Source organism: Mycetomoellerius zeteki, unplaced genomic scaffold, assembly GCF_001594055.1.
Source record: "Mycetomoellerius zeteki isolate Tzet28-1 unplaced genomic scaffold, Tzet1.0 scaffold79, whole genome shotgun sequence".
NCBI lineage: Eukaryota > Metazoa > Arthropoda > Insecta > Hymenoptera > Formicidae > Mycetomoellerius > Mycetomoellerius zeteki.
The window spans coordinates 1,150,224-1,176,516 of record NW_017257819.1 but is presented as its reverse complement, the minus strand read 5'-3'; the positions used below and the strand labels follow the sequence as shown (position 1 = coordinate 1,176,516).

At 31.5% G+C, this 26,293-nt stretch overlaps 1 protein-coding gene across 6 annotated transcripts in view; it reads left to right on the top strand.

Moving 5' to 3' along the window:
* Positions 1-26,293, top strand: part of LOC108729759 (uncharacterized) — a 96,655-nt gene that overhangs the window by 48,945 nt on the left and 21,417 nt on the right. For 4 of the 6 annotated variants that reach the window (XM_018459026.1, XM_018459025.1, XM_018459029.1 and 1 more), the window contains 2 exons: positions 3,752-3,811; positions 21,049-21,072. In XM_018459026.1, the coding sequence (XP_018314528.1) occupies positions 3,752-3,811; positions 21,049-21,072 (84 nt within the window). The remainder of the gene's footprint in view (positions 1-3,751; positions 3,812-21,048; positions 21,073-26,293) is intronic. The other 2 variants (XM_018459027.1, XM_018459031.1) reach the window with 1 other exon arrangement.

Below are 26,293 nucleotides of genomic sequence, written 5' to 3'. Positions count from 1 at the left end.
CAGCAGTTAATTTTTGGTTGTGTTAGTCTATCGGAATCCTATACTGACATTGTAGATAGGCTAACGCAACCAAAAATTAACTGCTGCAATCAATTAAAAATGCTATACCATATTTTACCATCTAATTTGCTGCAGCAGCCAATCTTTTTTTTCAGTGTACCACAAGATTTTAAGGACTCGTCTTAGCGTGCATTCATGATATCAATAATAAACATGAAATAATGGATTTCTAAGTATGAAGACATATGAAAATATTCGAGCATTTGAGTGTTTGTCGTGTGTATTTTCGCGATCATTCACGATTTTGGTCTCGTTCGTGCGTTGATATCATTGCTCGTTCCGAGAGCATCGTACATTGCGGAAGAATAGAAAAAAAGCGAATAAGGAGAAGAGAAAAAGAGAGAGACGAGGAAAAGTATCAGCAGAAGTGGACAGCAGGAAGTAGACGGGGACACAGCCATCGTTATAGCTGCCTTTCATTTGTATACGTCATAATATAATTAGTTACTTGCAGCACGTTTGGCTCACGTATCTATAAGGTATTGCAACTGATGGTAGCTTTAACCTTATTATGCGACGATGAGGAGGCATATAGATTCTCAGAATGGTCTTGAATAATGAATATCAAGTATCTCTACAGTTTTAAATATTAAATAACTAATATAACTAATAATAAATAATATATAAATAAGTAAAAACAGTTTTCTACTTAAATTTCGAATTAAAATTCCATGGAAATTCAGTTAATCTTTATTACAATTTATTACAATTTAGGGTCACTATATGGATAAATGTAACAGTAGGATGACTATGACATTGTGATATATTTGAATGAAAAACAAACTTCTCAGTGAACAAATATTTATAGTTTTTACAAATTTCTAAACTGTTTTCATATAATGAAGCATAATTACTTTTTTGTGTTTGATAAAAATAATCTCAAACCCAGTGAACACAAAGTTACATGTAACGTACCTGTTAGTTGTAATTTCCTCTATTCAACAATATAACTGTAATATAACACGTGTTACATTACAGTTATATTATTGAGTCGCTGTGGTAACATTGGATTGTGACGTCAGAAGCGAAAAATGACATGTTAAAATTTTTTATATGCCACTTGTAAATAAAGAGAATTTGGATAAAACGAAATATGAGATCGCTGTAAAATACTTATAAAAATGGATGAAGACTATCCTTAACTCCCATGACACTCCGTAAATAGTCGTAAAAGGCACGATATAAGTGCACGAGAAGTGCATTTACCAGCATTTACTCAATGCGCATGCGTAGCCCATTTTCATTTCACGTTCCTTTTATCACTATTTACTGTCTCAGGAGTCAACGGGGGAAATAAGGCTAGTCTTCACCCATTTTTATAAGTGTTTTAAAACAATTTCATTATTTCGTTTTATTTAAATTCTTTTTATTTACAAATACTATGCAAGAAATTATAACGTGTCATTTCATACTTATGACGTCATGATTCAATGTTGCCACAGCGGGGGGGGGTGCTACAATTTTTTATTCATTTATCATTTTTTCGAGGGTGTGGACAAAATTTTTTTTATGAACAAATATGGACAAATAATGGACAATCGAATGTAGATTTTGTCAAAATTCGCATTTAGAGGTGTCTCACAGACCTTATATAAAAATAATTGAATTTTCGGATCAAAAAATTTGTATGTGTCTGTGTAATTATATTAGGATAATAAAAGAATCATCATAATATGAACAGATTAATTTTGTTAGTGTCATTATTCCATACGTAATGATTATCCATTGTTTGTAAACGCCATCACACGTGCGTAAGCCATGTCCACATTTAAAGCTCGAATTCGTTAATTAAAGCGATTAACGTGCAATTCACTGACGCATCTGATGACGGTCACGTGCACGTGCGACGAAGTATAATATGTCTGCAATCCATAATTTTCATGCGCTGTGTCACGCGACGACGCCGCGACGTTCCGGCAATTATCATGAGGCCAGTTCCGGCGCGAGAGCGGTACTTGAGTTAAACACGAACAATAGGGCGCATTTAACGACATGCGTTTAGGTACACGCGTGCACTGTTTGTCCCGCTCTTGTTATATCGCAGTGAGAGTTCAATGTTTAACGCTGACTTTCTTCGGGACCGCTTATATTTTAATGCGCTTTCCACCCAATGGCGACGTTAATCGAGATGGAGCGCAATAGTGTCTTGCATATATAGGAAATACTGTATATTCTACGTAGTAAACACATAAAAGGGATTCTTCATTTATTTTTTCTAATCTTCATGTATTTTTCATGAAAATTTACGAAATTTAATGTACACGTTCATTACATTTAAGTAACTACTGTAACTTAATTTTCAGTTAAATCATTCATTAATACAAAACAACATGAATTTTCACTATGCTAAATACTCAACACTATACAACTTTCTTTTAAACCTTGCTTTTGAGCCTTTTAATTTCGTTCATAACCACGAGCTTCATTTACATGTAAAGGAAGCTCGTGGTCATATTTCTAACAGTGTATATAAATATATATATATATATATAGTTTGTTTAAAGTACAAATATTAACACAATGTAAAAGTGACATCCATACATCCTTCATACTACTATTTATTTTAATAGATCTTTTGTAACTAGATCCCTGAATAGAATTCTCTTGCAACAAACTCCTCTTGAAATGAATTGAAAAGTAATCTTTTCAGTTTATTTTGTTAATTGAAAAAGTTAATTTAATATCCATTTGATGTCTTAAACTTGAAGGAATTTAATTAGCGAAAAGCTCATTTCTTGTAATTGGTTACAATTGTTGATGTCCCGACATGTATTCGTTAAGAAAAGGGACTTTAAATTGGCTAGAAGATTTGCGTTGGGACAGCATCAGATAATTATGCTATAGATAATCTTATGGCATCAGGATAAGTCACGATAAAATTACATTATATACCTAATAATTGTATTATGTAATAATATATATAATTATATATATATATATATATATAATGTGTGCTCACAGATTCTAAATAAGATGTTTTGAAACTAACAGATATCTTTTAACAGAGTCCTTGATCAAAAGTTTGTTTTCCTGAACAAAAATATTTTCTTTTTAATTTTTTTATCTGAAAATAGTATGTATATCCATTTTTTCAAGGAATTTAATTGGCGAAAAATCCATTTCTTTTAATCCCTTATAATTTGAAAATTGTTGATATCTCGTTATGTTCGCTAAAAACAGTCTACTTTAAATTGACCAGAAGATCTATCATGAGACGGCCGATAATTTGAAGACTGTACATAATCTCACAGCATTGAGATAAGAATCAAATACGCAAACAAGCCTAATTTTGCATTCATCTTTCTATCCAGACCCAGTCAGAGGTCATAGCGCATAAATAACTCCGACCAGTCAAAGGGTTAATTATCGCTGGGCTGGCTCCAACTTAATGTTTATAGTTTAATGTCTGTCCGTCAACGTGGAAGGTCGCGATTACCTTGAGGGCACGTAACTTTATGACGCGACCCGCATTAATAATCGCATTCGCTTCAATCTTCTCTGCCTCTGCACGTCCCTCTAGACTGCGTTCGGAACCATCACCCGAGTGCCCCCGTGTATCGTTTTATCCTTATTATTCACCCAATATTAAACAAGGATAAGATGATACACGGAGACACCCAGATGGTGTTTCCGAACGCAGCCTATATGTAAAACGGCTGATCTTACTTTGCTCTTTCCTTATCTGTTGCAGCATTTTCTACAGCCACCGAGGATGTGGGGGATGAGCCCCAAGGGCACGAGAACGATACCGGTGAGTGATGAGAAATTTATGATATTTTCTAAGAACCGTGTTCTTTATTTTCTCTTTTCTCCTTTACGCGGATTTAACGCGTTTGAACTTTCCATGTCTTTAAAAATTGATTCTCCATGTCAATGTCGCATTAGTATTGTCCGTGGGTTGCGAATCGATCGGTACTATATAATTTCTCGAGTAATCATCCGATGCTAGATTTATTCGGTATTTGCCATTCTTTGTCTCAATCACAAAAACGCAAAAAGAAAGAAAAGAAAAAAGAAGACGAAATAATTAACGGAAAGATATTAAAACCATTAGAACTGGGAATTTGTGAAAAGACATTTTATAAGCCATATTTGTCAGGATTTGGTCCAGGGTCGACTGGTCCAGTTTTCGAGTGAGTGGTGAAATTGATGCTAAAATACTAACGCGCGTAATTTACCAATTGATGTACTCTCGACCGGTCGGGTTTGCAACCCGCTCGATCTGTGTTCGTCGATTAAATCGCAATTAGTTATTAATTTATCGCACTAGTGCGACTTATTGTTAGTAGTTCGGTCTTAGTCAAATATTGACATACACGACTGCTAAGAACAGGATTGATAAAATGTTATTGCCACAGCACGAGATGTGTCACTGGAAATTCTATCGTTACATATAACTCGCGACAGTTGTGAATAATTAATTAATGCAGAACGATAATTTCTTTCAAGTATGCACGAATGCGAGACGTTCCGATCTCGCATAATAAAGATATCAATCTCAACACTGTTGAAAAATAAAATGTTAATTTTGACTTAAAGACGTTTAGTGGACTTTCTGAAATGTGCAAAAATGTTGAAATTAACATTTTTATGTTAATTTCAACAAAATTAACATTTTATTTTTTACAGTGTTGAGACTGATATCTTATATTGATATCTTAATATTTTATTTTTTACAATGAAGTGTAGTTTGTATTGCTTTATGACATATCGGCTATCATAGTAATGGCCGATGTACATACGTGTATATATGCAGCTATACATCAGGACTTTGTTCTGTACAATACATCAAATTGGTTTATTATAAAATAATAAACAAATTTTTTTTATTTTGAAACCTATTTTAAGTAATATTAATCGATTTTATTCAAATTGTTTGAAATTTTTCTATTGTAATTGTAATACCTCTAAAATTATATCTTCATTCTTGGGAAATTTTTATGTACTGCCGTGCGTTAACACGATCGTCAAACGTGCACATTTTAAAAAAAGCACGATTTGATTGAGGTAATCTCTAATCAGAATCAAGACACGAAATAGCTACTTTTGATTGATGTTTTAACAACTATTGAAAGAGAAAAAGATCGAGAGAGAGAGAGAGAGAGAGAGAGAGAGAGAGAAGAAAAAGATAGAACGGAAATAGAAAGAGGAAGAAATATGTCCTTTTATCTCGTATATTTTGCTAAAACTGCTAGAGACCATATTGGGTGTATTCTGTTTTTACACTCGTACGAAGCATCAGTTCATCTTTACTGTCTATCAAATATTAAACAAGGACAAATGATGCTTACAAGCGAAACGGAATGTTCCCATAAAACGTAGCTCGTATCTGGTCTCTGATTAGAAGGACGAGTCTCTAGAATAACCATAAAGATACCTGTTTGACGTACATGAGCGTTAGCACGCGGCAACACATCCATTTTCAATTTATGGTAACAAAAGTATCACACGTTTTACACGCTCCAGAATTATAGCTCTAGATATTACAATAATAACGTAATTTTTATTTGAGCGAATAGCTGTTTTCTGCGTTCAGCAGAAAAATTGCAGCAACTTTTTAATATAGTTCTTGTTTTGCCTTTAACTTTTTATTGAATTTAAGTATAGCAAAATTATATTAAAGAATCACTGACTATACTGCTCGCTGATCAGTTTTCTCTTGAATGTATCCAATATTCTTATTAGCTATTTCTTCTTGAACGTCATTTTTTTATCGTTCAACGAGCGTTCAGAATTATTAATTTTTTAACATCGCTTTTTAACATAATTGGTCTTTACACTTATTGTTAGATACAACGAAAAACTAGAGGTAAAAAAAAAAGAATCAAGATTGGGTAAAAATTGGCAATCGTTTGCAGTATTCTTGTAATATCTATATAGCGCTGTAATGAAATTTACAGACCCTGTAATCAGAGACTGGCCATAAGAAAGTGTTATCCATTTTCTAGCAAAATCCTGCGAGTGAGGAAAGATATGTGCTATCTCACTCTCTACCGTGGTGCAAGAAAGAAAAAGATATGTGCTCTCTTGCTTTAACAGGAATTGCTAAAAAATGTCGAACCAATCAAAAGCGATCCTTTTATGGCCTGTAGTCTCTGATTAGAGGATCTTTCATAAAATTTAGAAAGTGTTGTTCATTTTCTTGATAAATCCTGTGCAAGTAAGAAAAAATATCTTTATGCTATCTTGCTTCCTGACTAACGTGAATTGATAGAAGATGACGAACCAATCAAAAGGGACATCCTGATGGTCAGTCTTTGATTATAGGACAACATTCTTATTTTATCAGATCGTCTTAATAAGTAATGTCTTAAGATGCTAACACAGCTCTCTGATAACGTTTTAAGACTGTACTTAGAACGGTGTCTTAAATATAAAAACCAACTACGAATATCGGCTTTAATATAAAATTTAAAATCACTAGATATATTTATAAAGTACCGCAAACTCGCCACCATTTTGACACCAAGACGCAACTATTTTGAACTTATATCCTCGTAATAAAAGTATGCACCAAAAAAGTACCGGTCAACTAAATTTGACGAGAAAATCAGAGAAAAAAATTAAAAATTTACTTTATTTCAGCTCTTACAGTTGTCACCTTAGGTTGTAATTCCCTTAGTGCAGGAATTCTGTAGGTCGTACGTACCAAATGATACTTTCCCTGGAAGCGTATGACGTGCACAAACAATCCTGAGCTTGCGAAATTGTGATCGAAGGTCTAACAAAAAAGATTTTCCAAACTTTCGCTTCACGAGTTTGATACAGATAAACAAAGGCTACGTTTACACCGTGCATTTAGGCCGCGACCTATACAATAGACGTCCTTGTTTATCCTGTATATTAAACAAAGACACCTATCGTATAGGTCGCGGACTAAGCGCACGGTGTAAACGTAGCCAATGGCAAACAGCACGAAAATTGTGTATCAAGTATGTGACAGGTATTGCGAGAGATGGCGCTGGAATATAAGGACAGACGTATGCGTTTGAATGAGACAGAACGATATAATGTAAGAAATGAATCAAAGATGTCACTATTATCGAATTTGGAATTAAAAAAAGTCTGTACTATCTTGATCAAGTCCGGCCTTTGCTTTAAGATCCCCTTAAGAGAAAAAATGTTTTGTTCGACAAAAAATGCTTAGAAAATTTTGAATAGGTTAAAATAGCTGCATCTAATATATAAATAAAATAGTACACTATCCGCCATTTTGGCACTTAATGCTAACAAAAATATATGATATATATTTATGATCTGTCTTGCATGGTTTTTATAAATCTAGTTACTTAATAAAATTACAATCTGGACGACCTCTAGCGACATTCAAGTATTAACTTCTTAATTCTGGCGAGTATACTGTAGATAAAATAGGAAACGCTTTATTCTTTAATCGATAATGTAACTTCTTACTGTATTATCGACTTATCATACCCACTGTTGTCATATCTATTCTACGTCCGGTAATTGTCAGATACATAATTATCGGCTTACTTAATGGATATTAATTTCGATGGACAATTATTATTATTATTTGTAACGCAGTGTAGATCATTATCACAGAACAATTTGCTATCTCTTAGCTAACGAGAGAAAAAAGAAATATATTTTACACATAATAAATACATTATACATACAATTTTTATATTACAAACCTTTATATTACTTTATTAAATTAATAAAAATTGTGATTATTTATGATATTAATGTTAAAAAGATCCTGGCGCAACGGTCGAGCTTGAGCGAGATGTCGATAAAACAGATTCTTAATTCCAAATAAAACGCATATCAATAACGAGGTATACGAGAGTTATTAGGAGTCAGCGCAGAAAACGGAGCGCAATCAAAGTAATACAGAACAATTTATTAAATCATAAATAATATAAATTGTGATATATCTATCTATAAGTTTTGGTTCTAGTTTGAATCATATTCAGCAGTGAGCTGTTAACAATTAATAAAATAATATAAATTAGCCGCATCTTGATAATAAAAAAAAAACATTCTTATATACCTATATTCCGCCACGTCAAAAAAGCGACGATCAATCATCCGAAAGCGTTATTACTCATGCAGTTACCAGACTGAATGGCAAAGTCTCAATATCTGACAATATCTGAATACAGCCTTACTAAGGTCCATTCTATATTTGAAAACTTTTTTTTCAATAAAATACCAAACTTTTTGTGAGAAAATTAAAAGTGCTTCCAAACTTATACAGTAATGTATATTTAACAACTGGCTATTGTATAATTAATTTCAAAAACAATACAAATATATTTTTGAAACTTGATAAAAAATATTGTGTATAAAACAATAAAATACAATAAATAATATGTATTAAACAATATTGTGTAACAACAGTGAATTATGATATAAATGTTTTACCTTGGGTAATGCTAATGCCGGTGATAATGTAACTTTCAAGCCTTATAACTCAAAAAGTACTTAATGAAAAAATGCTTCATTACAGCCCAATAAGCAGGACAAATTTTGAAACATTTTAGCAACATTGCTATAACGTTGTTTTTTACTTACTGAGAGTGTTTTGAAAAGCTCTTGAGGTAAGCTACGAGAATATGTAATGAAAATTGGGAGGTTCTATTTAAAAAATTCAAAGTAACCTTGATCTGACCTTGGCGACGCCACCCAAGATCAAACCAATGATACTATCTTATGCATCACTCGAAATTAAAAAACTTTTGTATGAAACATTGTTCTATAAAATACTTTGTTTCTGAGATATACATTTGTCATACTTTAACTGACTCACCTTGTATATACATATACAGGGTGTTTGATAAGTAACAATAAAACTCTCGCATAAGGGTAGAGCGGACTAAACTGAATCCAGAAGTCCTTTATCATTTTGCAATTTTCGCAATAGTTAACAAGATATCAATTACTAAAAATCGAATATTGATTTTCAATAATTTTTTACTCAAGTACTATCAACTTTACAGAAAAAGAGCAAGAGACACAAAAATTATTTATTTTCTTTTCACAGAGCTCTAAGAATTTTTTAAGAATTTGTTATCAACTTTTTAGTACTGCATTTTCTTATTGCAACTATTTTTATCAATATGAGAAAATGCAGTATTAAAAAATTCTCAGAACTCTATGAGAAGAAAATAAGCAATTTTTATCACTTGCTATTTTTCTTGTAAAGTTGACAGTACTTAAATAAAAAATTATTGAAAACCAATATTCGGAAATTTTTAGTAATTAATATCTTATTATAACTGTTGCGAAAATTGCAAAATGGTAGGACTTTTTGACTTATAATCAGTTTAATCCGCTTTATCTGCACGAAATATTTAGCGATCATTCTGGGACACCCTGTAGATAGTACAAAAGTGAAAAAGCCAAAAATCACTGAGTTCAATAATGGCACTTTGCCATACTACGAACTAATACGCTCTAATACGATTGTAAATAATCTTGGCGCATATGATTTAAAAAAAAACACGATGCAGCCTCTCGTAATTGATTTGTCAAAATATTTCTAATTATTTAAATTCATACGTCATACTCAAATAATATCTATAGTATTCATAGAAATTCTGTTTAATTTTTCTTTTTCTTTCAAAAAGAAATTAAATCTTATTTATTTTTATATAAAGTATTCCATTTTAGTGAAAACAATAAAACAAAGTCTGTGATCGCAATACTGTTATGCATGTGAAGCGAGAAGTAATATTATAGAACGTGAAATAAGATACGATGCTGCGACCTATAAATTAAACTTCCTTAACCCAAAAATAATCATCTAGATTTTTTTTATATGATTATTCGAAGTGTTTTTATATCTTATAAGATTCTTCGAAGTGTTTTTATATTAAATTTTTTAATATATTAAAAAGTTACTACTTATTAGCTATTGTATATTATTGATTTTTCTACAATTTATTAGTTTTTGACATTATTATATGTATACTGTGAATAAAAAATGTACATAAATACAATGAAAAATTCATGAAAATTTGTCCAATGAACAATTTTATTCTCATAATATGATTTAGGTTTTTTTATAAAAGGATGAATATGAGTTATAAAATTATTATTAGAATTTATTGTAATAATGAATATGTACATTGACACAATTCAATATTACCCTAACGTTCCCCTTTAAAATATTTTCTTTAATACGTATAACGATTCGATTATTGAGCTAATGTATAGATTCTATTAACTAATGAAACAGTGCGTTAATATGATGAATGCATTTTATCACTTCTATAAAATTTTATGATACATCTAACGAACAAGTTGAATCTATGAACACGTTCATTGGAAGAACGAATTTTTTCAGTGTATATAGATATTTATTCAATATTTTTTAAAAAGTAAGGCAGAATAAAAAATACCTATGGACTCTCAATCAGTAAAAAAAATTATGCTGTGATTGGGCTTTATTATCTTGCTGTTGGGGCGTAAAAAACATCTCAAGTAATTACTTATTATAGGATTTAGATAAAAATTACGTTGAGCTGAGATATTGCTATCGGAAATGACAAACAAAAACTATGCTTCCTTGAAAGAGATTTTCGCTTTTAAGAAAGACTGTTAAAGTTTCGTGTTACTACGTTTTAACTGATGCCAACAAATACCAAGTTAAATGTGACGTACGTGTTAATTGTAATTTTTCACTCAACAATATAACTATAATATAACATACATATTATATTATGTTACGTGTAACTTGTTTACTGGAATAGGATAATCGGACGGATAACAATCAGATAAGTTAATAATAATGTAAAACAAGAATTCCTTTGGAATTCTAATAGCACTTCTATTATGAACCATCTATTTTTTGTTTGAAGGAGAACTCAGGAAACAGATAAGAGATTTTATTTTGAAATAAATATTGAAAACGATTTAATGAGATTAAATTTTAGATAATTTTGTGAGATTAATTAAATTTTGAAAAAAAAAAATTGTTATACACACAAACACAAATTTTCGAATAGAATTTGGCAGTAAAAAGTTGAAGTAAAGTAAGTATTTTACAATGAAAAATTGCAATAACGATATTCGCACATCCTTAACCAGGACTAAACCACATCGAGCATTCGTTCTATTAATGCGAACTGCCTCCTGCGGTTCAATTGTCGCTTAACCTCCACTCTTGATGAGACGAGACGAAAACAATAAATGCCAGCTGCGCTTCGCGGATGCCACGTGATAGTTACACTGATGTCTCTGGTAGTTGAGAGAAGACACCACTTTTCAACGTCACCTTCGCGGATTCAAATTGTTATTCGCACAATTGTTTTAGCACTTGTCTCAAAATTATCGTGTTATAAGTTTATTATCAAATTCTGCGATGTAATCTACAGTTGCGTTTCTGTAATGAAATATTTTCCAGCAAGGATACACAGTGAAGCATTATATCTTTGTTATTTGTCGACATTAAACAAGACAAATGATTTACTGTGTTACACTGTGTCCTTATTGCTGGGAAATGCCCATGATGTTCCTTAAGAAATTAGAAGCAATGACTAATTTAATTTTTGATTGGAAAACGCACGATACACAGAAAAAATATTATGAAACTTGAGTATAATAGTATTATATTATATTATATATACCAATATATATATATATTCGTTTTTTTAGTAATTAATATCTTGTTAACTATTACGAAAATTGCAAAATGATTAAGACTTTTCAATTCAGTTCAGTCCGCTCTATTTACACAAGAGCAGTTGGCCAAAAATTGCGGGACACCCTGCATATATATGTATATTTATACAGGATGAGGCAAACGTACCGGAACCCCTCGGATAATCTCGGAATATCTCGGAAAATACAATTTTACTAGGAAAGTGTTTCAGACAAAAGTTGTAAGGTTTAAAAAGATCTTTTTATTGATTTTATCAGTTTAACCTGATGGCGTCGCAAAGATTAGATCAAGGCCAAATTGATTTTTTTAAATGGAAACCCCCATTTTCATTACATATTCTTACAATTTATCTAGAAAGCTTTTTAAAACACTGTATATATTTTAAAACACTGTAACAAAATATTTTTCTATGATTTACTTTTTGAGTTATAAGGCTTGAAAGTTACAATACCGCCGGCATTAGCATTATCTATGGTGTTTAATTGATAGTTAAAACCTTTGAAATGTTGTTCAGAGTCATGATCTTGACATCGTATGTTAAGTATCATAGACATAGTATAACTAGATTGAACATTCTCCAAAATTTGAGGAATGGGGGTAAAACTCATAATTCAGGTAGAAAAGAACGCACACATTGTGGACCAGGTGCGTTCTCTCTCATTTCGCACATGCACCTCGACCACAATAAGTGACCACATCCTATGATCAAGTATCAAGTTCAAGGTGTTTGGAGATTCTTGTTTTCATTTTTATGCACTAAAAATGAAAATAACAGGAACAACCTCACAAAAGATCACGATTTTGACAAATGTTATTAAAATCATAATCCATAGGCCATACATTCATACCATTTCATGCTATACTTTCGTTTAATAGACGTATACAAAACAATCTTGTTCTTTTATTGGGTGATTATTTAATGGTATTTTTTTCACATCTATAAATAAATAGAGGAAGATTTCGTGTGTTTTTATTTACTATTTTTACCAATTTTTTATATTGATTAAATAGAAAAATCGCATTCAGATTCGATTCTACCTTTCCACATACATTCTGAAAAATCACCTTACCATTACGTGGTTAATCGACAATCGTACATCATATTCTTAGCGACCGGGTGTAAAGTGATTGTTGTCTAATCTGCACCTTCTCGCAAATTCGATGATTAAGCTACTACTTACAACAAGATGACAAGGATCGATATAACAAAGTGGAAGAAGAGGGAAACAGGAGGTGTGCACGCGCGTACCACGTGCGCTTCCGCAGGGAGTTGTTCAGGTTTCACGTTCAATAGTCGTGACTCTTTTGCGCACCTCCGCAAGGATATGACGCGGTAATTGGCTCTAATTGATTTACCAATTGTTGCGGCCAATTGATCGATGGAAAGCCGTTCTATTTCATCCGAACATCAGAACAGTGATGTTTGCGCCAACAATGGATCGCATAAATGAAAATGAGGCGAAGCGTCTCTCGCAAAAGTAAAGATCTTTGTTCTGCACTTATAGAGTGACTTTGAATTAAATGGCCTGAAATCACACTTTGCGAACTTATTCTTTGATTAATTTGTAATCAATGATGTAATTACGACAACTTTGTTTTCTAGATAAGATTACTTCGAAGAACTATTTTCTCCCTTTCTTCATAAAAGCTATTTATCGGGAAAAATTCTAATTTATATTCAATTAACTCTTTCGAACAATAATTCTGTTAAACGACATACATGAAATCAAAGAATAAGATTTTTAATTCTGTTATAATCGAAAAATAAAATTTTACTATTTATTTAAACAATCCTGTGATATCTCGCCAAGAAACGTACGATATACTCAATTCATAAATAGTGACGTATAAAGTACGAATATTTAGATCGGGATATCTAATCTTCGAACCGACTCGGTGGAAACCATAACAGTTGACCTCGGAGCACCTAGCAACAAGTCGTGTATGGGCAATGTCCTCTCGAGAGATGTGATCCTTATTCATCCATGAGATGTCGACGTGTTCCACCTCGCATAAAGTATACTGCACATCTAAAGCGAATAGATAATTACAAAAAGATAAACGTTAATGATTCATCTAAAAGAATATTGAAGCAATTAATGATTCAAAGAAAAATCCCTGGGAGGAAATTCCAGGAATATTCAGAGCGATATAACGTACATATATCAATTATATATTATAATTTGTACTATGTTGTAATCTTATATTATTACTATATTTATTATATTTTATATCGTATACCTATTATAATGACATACACATAGTATAAATATATTATATTTATATATAATAAATTATGTACATATTATATTATATGTATGTAAAATCCGCGGAATCATCTAACGAGTATCTCCTAATTGCTTCGAGATGGTGTAATATTTCGGACTCGCATACGTGACTGGACGTAATGAAATTTCAAATTTAAATATGCACACTGTAACATGAAACGCATGCAATCGCTACGTATGCAACGACGATGCACCGCGTGTGTTGTCTACTTGGCTGTTTTTTAGCAGACGAGCTTAGACGAGCCTGCAGAAATATAGATACATCTCTTCGATTGTTCTGAAATACGATATGGACAATGTATCGCAAAGGTTAAGGTATAAATTTTCAGATCGTATCGTGAAAATTCAAAGTTAAGAATAAGGAATTAGATCCCATTAACGTATCTAGACGATAAATCAATACTTTTCCGTAATTTTAACTTATTTTCCGTTTAAAAAAATTTTAATTAAAATTTTAATTATCAAAATATTTAGCATAAAGAATTACAAACGTGTAATAAATTTTCATTTCCTGAAAGAGTTTATTTTATATGAAATATTGTGTTAGTGTGATATTTTTCTCTCTTATTTGCTATCCTTGAGATTAAAGTGTTTTATACCTTAGCACGTGTACATTTATCGTAACAATTTTCATATTTATGTCCAACCGTATGATTTACAAAATTGGCGAGCTCGCGGTTTCTCAACCGCATGCGCCGATGACGAGTTGCAAAAGCGTTGCAGGAATTGTTCGCGAAACCTTTAATGCGCTGCCATCGATAACTTCTACCTTGCCTACCGTTTAATTATGGAGAATGAAACGGTCGTTCGAACGATCACGCTGTTACGTCAGTGGGAAACATGATTTCGCTTCGTCTATTCTTTGTCGACAGTTTTAAAGATCTCTGACTCTAACAAGGAAGTAGGAAGGATTCCGATCACGTCCGTGTTTTTGACTTTTACGTGATTTCTTCAAAAAGGATAATTATATTTAGTGACGTGTAAAAAGATAAAATAAAGTTAGTAAGAGAATTTTAGTTTTAATAAAAGTAGAAAGAATAAATACTCACGTGTTTTTTTTTCATTAGCAATAAAAAAGTGATAATCATTACTTATTTGCTACCAATAGAGACACAATAAAAATACTTATGATATAATCTTTAAAATGTTAACCCAAGAGAAATATAATTATAAAGAAAAAAAAATTTTTCTTTATAAATAAATAATTGTTACAAATAAATAATTAAAAAAAATTTTTTTTATAGTTTTAAAGTACTCTTGAAGCCATTTAATTTTCATTATGAAAATTTTTTTCTATTTCTTACAGTTCGCTTCGAAAGAGAAAAACCGATTTTCTTCTAAAGGGTGTTTCACCCCCTAAAAATGCGTATGGGCACGTATAAAAAAATACGTGTCGCTTATTTTTGTCTGGAGAATAACATATTAAAAGCTCATTAAAATCGGAGGGGAACAGTTGCGTCCCTTTTTTTGTTAGTATGTGCCTTGTATAAGGATTGTTTAAATGAAACATAAACTGAGAGAGAGAGAGATGCATGTGTGTGATAGAATATATTTTATTATTAATTACTTATTATGCTTTTTAATTACTTATTACTTATTATTAATTACTTAATATGCTTACTAAATACGTTTATTCGCTCCATAACAATCGACCTAAAAAAGTAATCAACATCGCTGTTTAGGTAGCGATCTGCAAGTTTCTGTATATTCGCCATGATAAAAGATATCAGCCATACGTGATTAAAGTATTAAAGTTATAACATTTTAAAACGCGCGTTATTTTAGTTTGTATCAAATTAAAATTCAATTTAATTCGTTTCGTTTAATGGCGTGCAATAATTATTTTCAATTGAAGGTAGAGTCAAGTAAATCAAAGATATAATTTTATGAAAAGGAAGATAATTTACGATTATCTAACAAACACTTATTTATATAAGATCAAGTGTATACGTATTATTTATAAGTTTGGATAAAGAGTAATGATTATATGAGACTTATTTTATTTACGTAGTGTAGCGTAATATTGCGACAGACTTATGAAGATAATAAATAGGAATTAATTACGTCATGAAATCATCGCGTTTCTTGGGAATGTTGACGCTCTTATCTGTCTATGAATTTGATCCTTGTAAACTTATTAATGTTATCTCTGAGATTTCTGTTTAATATCGTCCGATAATATCGTCCTTGTTATCCATCGCTGTTGTTCTCATATGATGTCATTTTTTATTACAAACAATTGTGATGAGACAAATTCTTGTTACTATTGCATTCGTAGAACGAAGAAATCAGTATTCAAGAAAGAACTCAAGAAAGAAGTGTTCAATTTTAAGATATTATACTAAAATGTTTTATTCTTGTCTCCATTTTTTTAACACTTAAAGAAGTTTTAAAAGATTTTCAAGCGTTTAAAAAATGGAGACAAGAATAAAATTTCAATATTCTTAAAATTAAACATTTCTTTTATTAGTGTTATTGATTGAATAATGTCTCACTACGTTGTTATTAACAACATCGTGTATTATTTATCAAAATTATAAAACAACTTATTACTTATTTACAATTATTAATTTTTTATTACTTTATAATTTTTAAACCAATTCCAATTTACATTTTATTTTGTAACGTATTTTTTAACATCAATCATAATCAGATATCAAAATGATATTAATAAGTTTCTCGTGATTTTAATAAACAACAACACATAAACTAGTCGAACATATTAATTAATTAGAATTAATTATAATAACTTTTTTCATTGCTGACATTAATTCGTTTATTACATTCGACGTTACTCGACAAGGAAAAACATGCTTTAACATCATAATAAACTTATTTACGTCTAGTTGCTCGTGATGCTAGTTTATTCTTCATTTCCTGATTCTCTACGACGTTACGATTTCGAGTAAATACACTTTTAATCGGCAAAAATATCCGATAAAAACGATGTTATTTACTAACAATACAGTAAAATGCGCAGTAGTATGGCATTCCAAATCAATTACAAAGATTGTGTATGAGTTTCCCTTATTGTTGCAATCTATATTTTTAAAAGAGAATGTGTTATTAAAATATTTATATATGTATATATGCTAAACGTACTCATAGTACTATGTTTATACGTAAATTATATTTTTAAAAGATAAGATATACCTTCCTTACGCTTGTCGAATTTTTAGTGATATTTATAATTTTCTCGTGATTTTAATGAACAACACTCATAAATTAGTCGAGCATATTAATTAATCAGAATTGATTATAATAACTGTTTTCATTGCGCTATCTTGGATATATCCTATACGTTATAATTTTTTTATGCTAATGTAAATACTCTTTCTAACTTACATATATTTTATCTAATATATATAAACTATATATTTTTAATAAATAAAAATTTTTCATACGAGTGTTAAATTTGCACAGCGTTTTGAACATCTTTCACGTTGTTTTTTTTATATACAGTGAGTGTGAAAAATATTCATACAAGGAAAATATTTTTTTAAAAAACCTTATTTTTAAAAAGTTAATATAAACATAGTGGTGATCGTGGCCTAGAGTGTAATATGACTGCTCTCTGTGCCAAAGATCCAGAAATTTAAATCCATCCAGAACATGAAATTTTATTTGATCACCATCTCTCGGAAGGCAATGGCAAACCTCCGAGAGTATCTTTGCAATCGCCGTTCGGATTCGACGTTAAAAATTGTAGATCCCATCAGTGGATATATGTACACTCGCTAACACGCATGGCAAGCGTTTTAACGCCAAATTCCTTCCTTCTAAAGATCATGTAGAATGGATAAAGTTGGAAGAGGCCGATATCTAACAGTGGATTAAATTAGGCTGATATAGATAAAAACATAAACATTATATCTAGCGAGAAATGACTCATCAAATCGATATCGATACGATAATTTCGACACCATTTCGTGAATCGACGTCTAATCGACGGTCATTTCTTGCTAGATAATTAATAATTTATTCGTAAAAAATAAAATTGACTTGTATGTTTCTTAAAATTATATATACCAAGAAGATGTGCATTAATTATAGAAAATATATCATCTTAAAAGTAAGCAAAATTCTAAAATCAGGAATACACGCGAAGCTCGTTTGTTTATGTTAGAACAGAATGCATTCATTATATAAAATTGCTAATTAATGTTTATTTTCTACAAATAAGTCTTATAAAAAATTTCCTTGTATTTTTCCCGAATATTTTTTGCATTCACTGTACAATAATTTGTGCGAATGTAAATAATTCTTGACAGCTTTTTTTAAGACAAAAAAGATGGGAAAGTGATTTCGCTTGTCGTGTGGGAAAAGATCAAGTTTTGGTTCTTGAGTTGAATCAGCAGCTTTCGAATGTGTACGGTACCTCTTTGACTTCGAAATTTTCTCCGGTTCGACGAGAAACTCAGGATTAAATTGAATCGCACGTAGCCGAAAATAATGCCTCTTTCGCCCTCGTGCATTCAGATATAAACGTCGCGCTCTGCCAGGCCACGGCTTGAAAATAGTTACAACATTTAGGGTGGCAACCCATGGCTTTTAGAGCGATGTAGACGCACGCGTGTTGTGACGCATGAACCTCCTCTCCTTCCCGTCTCTCTTCCTTATCCTCACCCATTCGATTGATTCTTCTAAAGAAAATTGTTATATCGAGCATCTCGAGACAAGAAAGCTTTAATTCAAAATTGAAAGACGGATAATTTTGTTATTTTTTAACTTGTTTCCCGGAAAATTTCGAAGAATATTTAATTTATTTTGAAAAAATTAATTGGATTCTCAAATTTGAGAAAAATTAAATAAAAAGACTGATGAGAGTTAAACGTACGTAATATAAATTAATGAACAAAATTTATTTAAAATACGTAAATTAGACAATTTCGAGCCATTTTTAGCAGTTTCATATATAGAGTGTCCCAGAATGACCGTCAAATATTTCGTGCACTGTTAGAGCGGACTAAACTGGAAATTTGGAACGTTGCAAAAAGCAAGTTTTTCGCGTATAAAACGAAAAATATTGATTGTATGAAAAAAACTTTAATATAAAAAAGATGGATATTCAAAATATCTTATTGCATACAACGATATTATTACGTATTGCACACAACACATTGCAGAGCAGGTTTCGATAGTGTAAATTGCTAATTGGCCAAATTAAAATAAAGTATTCTCATTAGGTAAGCAGTAAAAAGTTACTAGGCACCAATGTGAATGGATATGTGCTATCAGGATGTGCGCCAACGAGACCCTCTCCATATTACATACACGCACTCTCAAAAAGAATTTTTAATATCGAGAAAAAAATATTCTTGACGTACTACATCTTATGTTAGCTCAACTGTATACAGTATAAAATTATTGTACGCGCTGTATTAATAATTTGAAACGATGATTAACTCGCGCCCATGCAGTTTTTGTAAATCCGCCTCACGCGAATGTCCCTAGCCGTGTCGTAGTCCACCGTGCTTTCCCTCACCTGTACTCGCCTCACCCTTTTTGTGTTTGAAAAGTCATTTTTTATTAAACGACTCTCTCTCTCTCTCTCTCTCTCTCTCTCTCTCTCACTCACTCACTCACAAAAGTCGGTTCTACAAATTCATGACTGAAGATCGTAACCTCCATTTGATGTAACCACTTTAAAACGTACGTAAGTGTCTCCATTGGCGATTTCTGTCAAAGTGAGGAATGATTTGTAGAGGCACTGCAAACACTTCCAACGCGAGAACAATAGGAGTTTTCAGGCCCTGAGACCCGAGCTCGAACAAGGAGAATTTTTATCCAGTGTGTGTGTGCTCGAGATCCTCCGCGATCCTCCAGTTGTTAATAAGCCTTATCATCACGTCTTTAACCATAGAGATTCTTTGCTTTGTCGCATCCTCCATCTTTGCAAATTACTAATCCCGGACAATGAAATACACAATCTCTATGCCTCGAATAGTGTTGGAATTATCAGCTCGGTCATGTATGAGCTTGGTCTTACTCTTGTTGATAGTGAACCCCATCATTTCCTTACTCTCGATTTCAAGTATTAATTCGTTCATGTCTTCCATGGATATTATGAGTATTACAGTTAGTTGGTGTATCGCAGATTGCTCATTCTTTTTGCTTATTAAGGGCAAATCCTTCTTGTCGTCGTCTAGTGCCTTATGAATGATGTATTCTCCGTAGATATTAAAAAGTCTAGACGAGAATATATGTACATCCCTGTGGCAAATATAATTATTTGGAACAAAAATACTTTTACAGTTGCAATTCCTTCTTTCTTTTAATAAGCTCGAATATAGTATGATTATTGATCAGTTGAATATAAAACATTTCTAATATGACGTCGCAGAGGGAAAGTCTATCAATCACTCGATTCTTTTTACTAGTCTTCTCGAGAAAGAAAGACGAAGTAGCCTATAATCTATAAATAGGTTTTCTCCGCTACTTTATCTTAATGTGCGTCAATAGATTCAGTTGGTGGACCTTGAATGGCGGGCCACACGTTCTATAATAATCTTCAATAAAAAAAGAAGAGAAGGAGGAGGAAAAGACAATCGTTTCAACGAAATGCAAAGTACTATATCGATCAAATCGAGCGAATAGTTCTCAAAAGAGTTGTTCGTACTTTGATATCAGATCAAACAAATTTATCGCGCTGATTAAATTAATGCATATCACATATATAAAGAAGATATGCAGTGTCCTATAATAATTAAAAGATCTTTTTTTTATAATTAAAAGAATCATACTTACGTCCTACCGATTTTACTAATGAAAACTTGATTTTCCATCAAAAAATGCACTTTCAAGTTTTACGGCGTTGATTGAGAAAACTTGTTACATTGCGTGTTACTGTGCGAAATTGATAGTGTCTATATTTATGTATTCGTAAATAAATTTTATGAAAATCGTAGGTCTACCGTTTCTTTCCATTTGGAGTACGAATCGTGCCTCACTCTGTTTGTTATTATAATTGTTTATTGATAGAGATAATTGTTAATTGAGCATCTGCAGATCACGTAACCATTAAAATCAACATAACATTTAATCCTGTCTGTTTCTTTTTTGTTGTTTCAGATCCATACTCGTTGTCGCATCTCGGTGAGTCCCATTTGCATGCGCAACAAAATTATTTTTTTTTTTTGCTCTAATCTTTCTCGACATCATTTAGCTTCATTTATTTCATATATTTTATCTGGCTTTTTTCAACAGGTATAATTAATACGTTTATCTAGCTAGCTTTCCACTTAACTAAAATTTAATGAATAAATTATATAATAATGTGCTATTTATGATTTTGCTTTGCATGGAAAGTCCGCCCCTAAGCAGAAGGGGAGATGTGCTGAACCTCGCTTCACGTAAAAGGTTGTATATAGATGCATGATACTAAAATTGCACTTTAACTCTAAATATCTCAGAAATTATAAGAGAGTGCCATTTAATTGTTAAGACAAAGTTTTTCAAGATGATGACAACATATGTCAAGGTCATCGAGACTGGGTCCCTCGTAATAAATAATTACCAATTTTTCCGAAATTTTGATATTTAAATTCCGGACACCTTGTATAAAAAGTATAAAGGAATCTTATTTCAGAAAATATATACATTTTAAATTTATATAGATAGCATGAAAAAAATATTACTATTTTTTAAAATATGTATATTGTAAAATATTGTTACATTTATCATCTATTCTCTTTACATTAAAATTTTTATTTCAAATGTTTTCTTTTAATGTTTCGCTTGTAATGAATTTAGGAATTTCAATATATACTTGTTTTCCATTTTTTTACATAAGATTGTGTGCAATTTGTTTTTCTAAAGACACTACAGCTATTGAATTTCATAAACGCGCAGTCCTGAATTTTTAACTAATGTAATTTTTCATAAATGACGAAATTAACTACAACAAATTCAATTACGAACTGACTGATGAAACGTGATTGTGGAAAAAAATGCAATTATGCATATCATCTGTCACTTATCTGTCACTTATCTGCTGAGGTTGAATGAAATTTGTTGCATTAGTAATTTAGTCTTGTGTAAGAGCGAGTTTTTGCCAAACAGAAAATTCTGTCGATAAATTAATCATTTTACCGATCATCGCTTTATTGCAAATATCTTTTTTTCGGCGCGTATCCGATGAAAATAGACGGATTATAAAAAGTCGAGAGTATCCTCAAATCGTTAATGACAGGGAGAAAAAACAGGCCATCCGATTGAATCCAAACACCTTCGTATCTTCCCGAATGATTCTCCATTGATATCGAAAAATTTATATCTTATAACAGTTATAACTTCCTATTATTTATATAATATTTTATTGGACTCTCTGATATCTATCTAACAATTTATACTCGCGATACAGGCAAATGAAAGTAATACTGCGCGGTTATTGGTGCGCCAAGTTAACAATGTAATTTGTGTATATTACGACTTATTTGTTCGAACGTTTCGACTCCTTCCGAGTCATCTTCAGCGAAATAATTTTCGAGTGGCAGGCTTCTGGCAGGCTTCATACAGTAATTAATTTATTTACTGCTTGCGAAAAATCGGTTAGAAATTTGATATGATATACTTGACGTGGAAATTTTCTTTTAAAGAAAATTGTTCGTTTAATTTATTCATTCGTTACTCCATCAGAATCAAGAGAACTCGGAACAAAATTGAAAGTCTTTACAGAGAATAATCGAGGTGATCGAGTCATGTGGTCCGCTTTGTGTAATAGATACCACTACGTCAAACTCTAGTCGCGCTTTAATGACAGATATACTGCGTATACATTTCGATATACGACAAAGGATCGAGTTAGAACAGAGGAAGACGCAAATAACAACACGTGGGGGACACTTGCGCCTTGACGATACCGCCGGAACTTCAATTGTACCAATCGCGAGACTCAGCATAATAACTCGGTTGTTTATCCATATGTGCACTTGCATTGACGACATTGACGTAGACGGGCGCAATTACGAGAGCTCACAATCGCCTGGATTACATTACGCGTGCCTGTCATTGCGACAATTTTCGTTGACAAAATTCGTTCGGCACACGTCAGAATTTAATTCAGCACATTAAGCGGCCCCTAGAAACAGTGCAAAACGGTATGGAACGTTACGTCACGGTGCGAAATCGTTTCCACTATATGAGAAGCAGAAATGTCCTTGGAATCATTTCATCTCTGCAAAATAACGCAGAATAAATTAAAATCATTCAAACTATATATCTTTTAAGATAGTTTCTTTGTAAATGGATTCCTATGCACTTCTATTGCAAAACTAAATTCAATTCAGAGTGTAATTCAAAAGACTACAAATGTGGTGATATGTAAATTCACATGAAATTATTTAAAACGCTCAAGATTTATTATAGCTTCGACCGATATAGACATTATTTCTTAATTAATATATTTAAAACAATTTATTAAAATAAATATTTCTTCTAGTATTTTTATAGATTTTCTTAGATTTAAAATTAAATTTCTACTATTATTAATGCAAAATGATTCATCTCTCTTGAGATTCTCTAATCTTCAAAGATTAACGATCAACTCTTCTCATTCTACATATTATTTTATCTTCCATTTTCGCTTCTGTATGTTATTTATGCTTCCGTTTATTATAACATACATTAGATCATTTCTGGAATATTCTAATTTATTTATTGTTCGTCTATCGTTAACTTTTCCTGTGACCTGTGATTAGAAAAAATAGATGATTTCTCAAAAATTTGTTCCAACATTTCCAAAAAATGTTACAAGCATGAACGTCTACAAAAATAAAGAATTACCCGAAAATGCTCCAATTAACTGCAAGATTGAAGCACGATCACGCGTGAATTTCTGTGCCGATTTTTTGATAAACGATAAAAGCAGATAATGTGGGATAAAGTCCATCGACTTATATTGGATCAAGTCCAATGTCTTTCGCTATCGAGAAAATTGCACTGATGCGTAAACTAATACGTTGCAATCCGACAACATTGAGGGGGATACACCTTGGCTGTAGCTCAAAATATGATTAAATCAGCCAAATGCATTATTTATTGAGCTGTGGTTGTAAGTACACCAATAATTAATATTATCCGACTCGAAAGTTCTTTCCTCGGTGTTTTTGTCCCGTAAAAAATTACTTCTTTCTTCCTACAAATGTAAAAAATTGCATGTAAAATTACAACAATTATAGTGGGTAATCCTATTATTTTATTAAAGGTATATATTTACACACGCACTGTGTGTAGTATGTGATACTGCACATGCACAGTCTTAAGCACATATTTAAGTATAGATTAGAAAAGGACAAAGATACCACTTGGACTGATCGCTTTGTCTGATCGTGAAACTAATGTTCGTTCCAGTAATATTATATATGCTGCATTCAGTAAAAAAAAGAACAGCTTTGTAACTGTTATTAGGTTCTTTAATATGGTTCACACATTTAGATCCAGTGGGGAACTAAGGTCAAGATCAATTATGTTTAATATCAACAGCTGCTGAACGCAGCCTATTTCAGTGGGTTTTACATAGGTTTGTAACATTCCATGAAAATATGCTTTGTGTGTGTGTGTGTGTGTATTATCTACTGTTTAAAATATTAAAAGAATAATTAATTGTTAATAACTTCTTAATAAATAACGAATGACGGTTAAAACCTTTTGAATGTTACTTATGGTTGTATAATCTTGCACCATATGTTAAAATTTTAAAGTGATTGGAGTGGAGTCCCCTAACCAGCAGTTTGATCTCTTTAGACTTCTTTTAAGATTGTTCAAAAAAAAAATTTCGAAAGTAAAATCAAAAATAAAATCATATTAAAATCTTCCAGGAGCTTGTAATGTAATTTAATAATAATATAATATTATAATAATATAATAATATGATAACAATTTGTAATTCAATTCGTTTTAAGTAATTTATTCTGAAAAGTACCTATGTATGTCAAGAATACATTATAAATCAGATAAAGTTTATAATCAAGTCTATATCAAGATTCATTTAATACAATAATATATCGATATAATATAAAAGATATCGACATTATATTCAAAAGTTATGTATATATCACATATATGTAACAATCTTGGGATTTATTTTGAACACAAATTATAAAAAATTTAGTACTTTTTTTTATATCACTTTTAATTCCTTTGAATGTTATGTTTGTCACATAATTAACAAACCGTATATGTTAATTCATTTTTCCATTTATCGTGATACAAGAGATCGAGTAGCACGGTTAAAATGCAAAATAGACTAATTCCTTCATTAAAAAAAAATATTTTTCAAAGATAAGTGTAGTGGATAAATGACAGAAAGAGTAGCTGTCACACAGATGTGCGTGATTCACGCAGAAAGTATCAAAAGACTTAAATCAATTAATCAGATGAAGTGCACGGATCAAGTTGATGAGTCACTAGCCACTCCAGAGAAAATGATTTTACAGTATATAAGTTATAACTTTGACGCAACAAATCCTATATTAATTACAAATATTTTTTTTAATTATAATGGATACAATAAATTCTTTGTAAGGCTTGGAAGTCTTAAGATACTTAATGTTAATTGCAATAAAATTTCTCAATGCATCACACATCGTAGTTATAATGCCACTAAAATAACTCTTTTCTTTTACCGCAATTTCTTCAAAATTATGATATAATAGAACAATGTAATAGTACAATATAATAGAACAACGCAGGATTACCTAAAAAAAACTACAGGAAATAATTACTTTCGTCTTTATATACCTTTTTTAGTTAAAAATAGTATCATTCAAGACTTAAATGTATGTCGAATATGTTCGAAAAATAAGTAGTATTTAAATAAGCATTAAATTAAATACCGTCATCTTCGGACTTTCGCTTAGCTGAATATCATTTAACTAATGTTAATAGTGAATTACAAGGATATTATATGGAGCCGTTCTGAGCCGTTCTGAGGTTTCTGACTAGCGTTGCGGTAAATCATCGCAACGTGATTCGAACGTGACAGGGTACTCACTCAGCTTACGCAATCCGGCCGCGCAAACGACTGTTTTTTTTTCTATGATTCTATCACATGCGCCGTCAGAATTGACGATAATGACGCGCGAAGAGAATCGGGGAAATGCCATTTTCGACGTCATCCTCATCGCCGTTTGTCATATTCCGCAAAACCTACATGGCGTCATCATTTTCGTGAAACTTCGGACGAAATAGGAGAATGCATTAGGAACGTTTAACTGTTAAACGTTCCTAATGCATTCTCCTTATCTTATGTTAAACTTTAACGTAAGATCTTAAAAATAAAATCTTCCAATTTTTTAACCATCTCGTCAAATCGCTA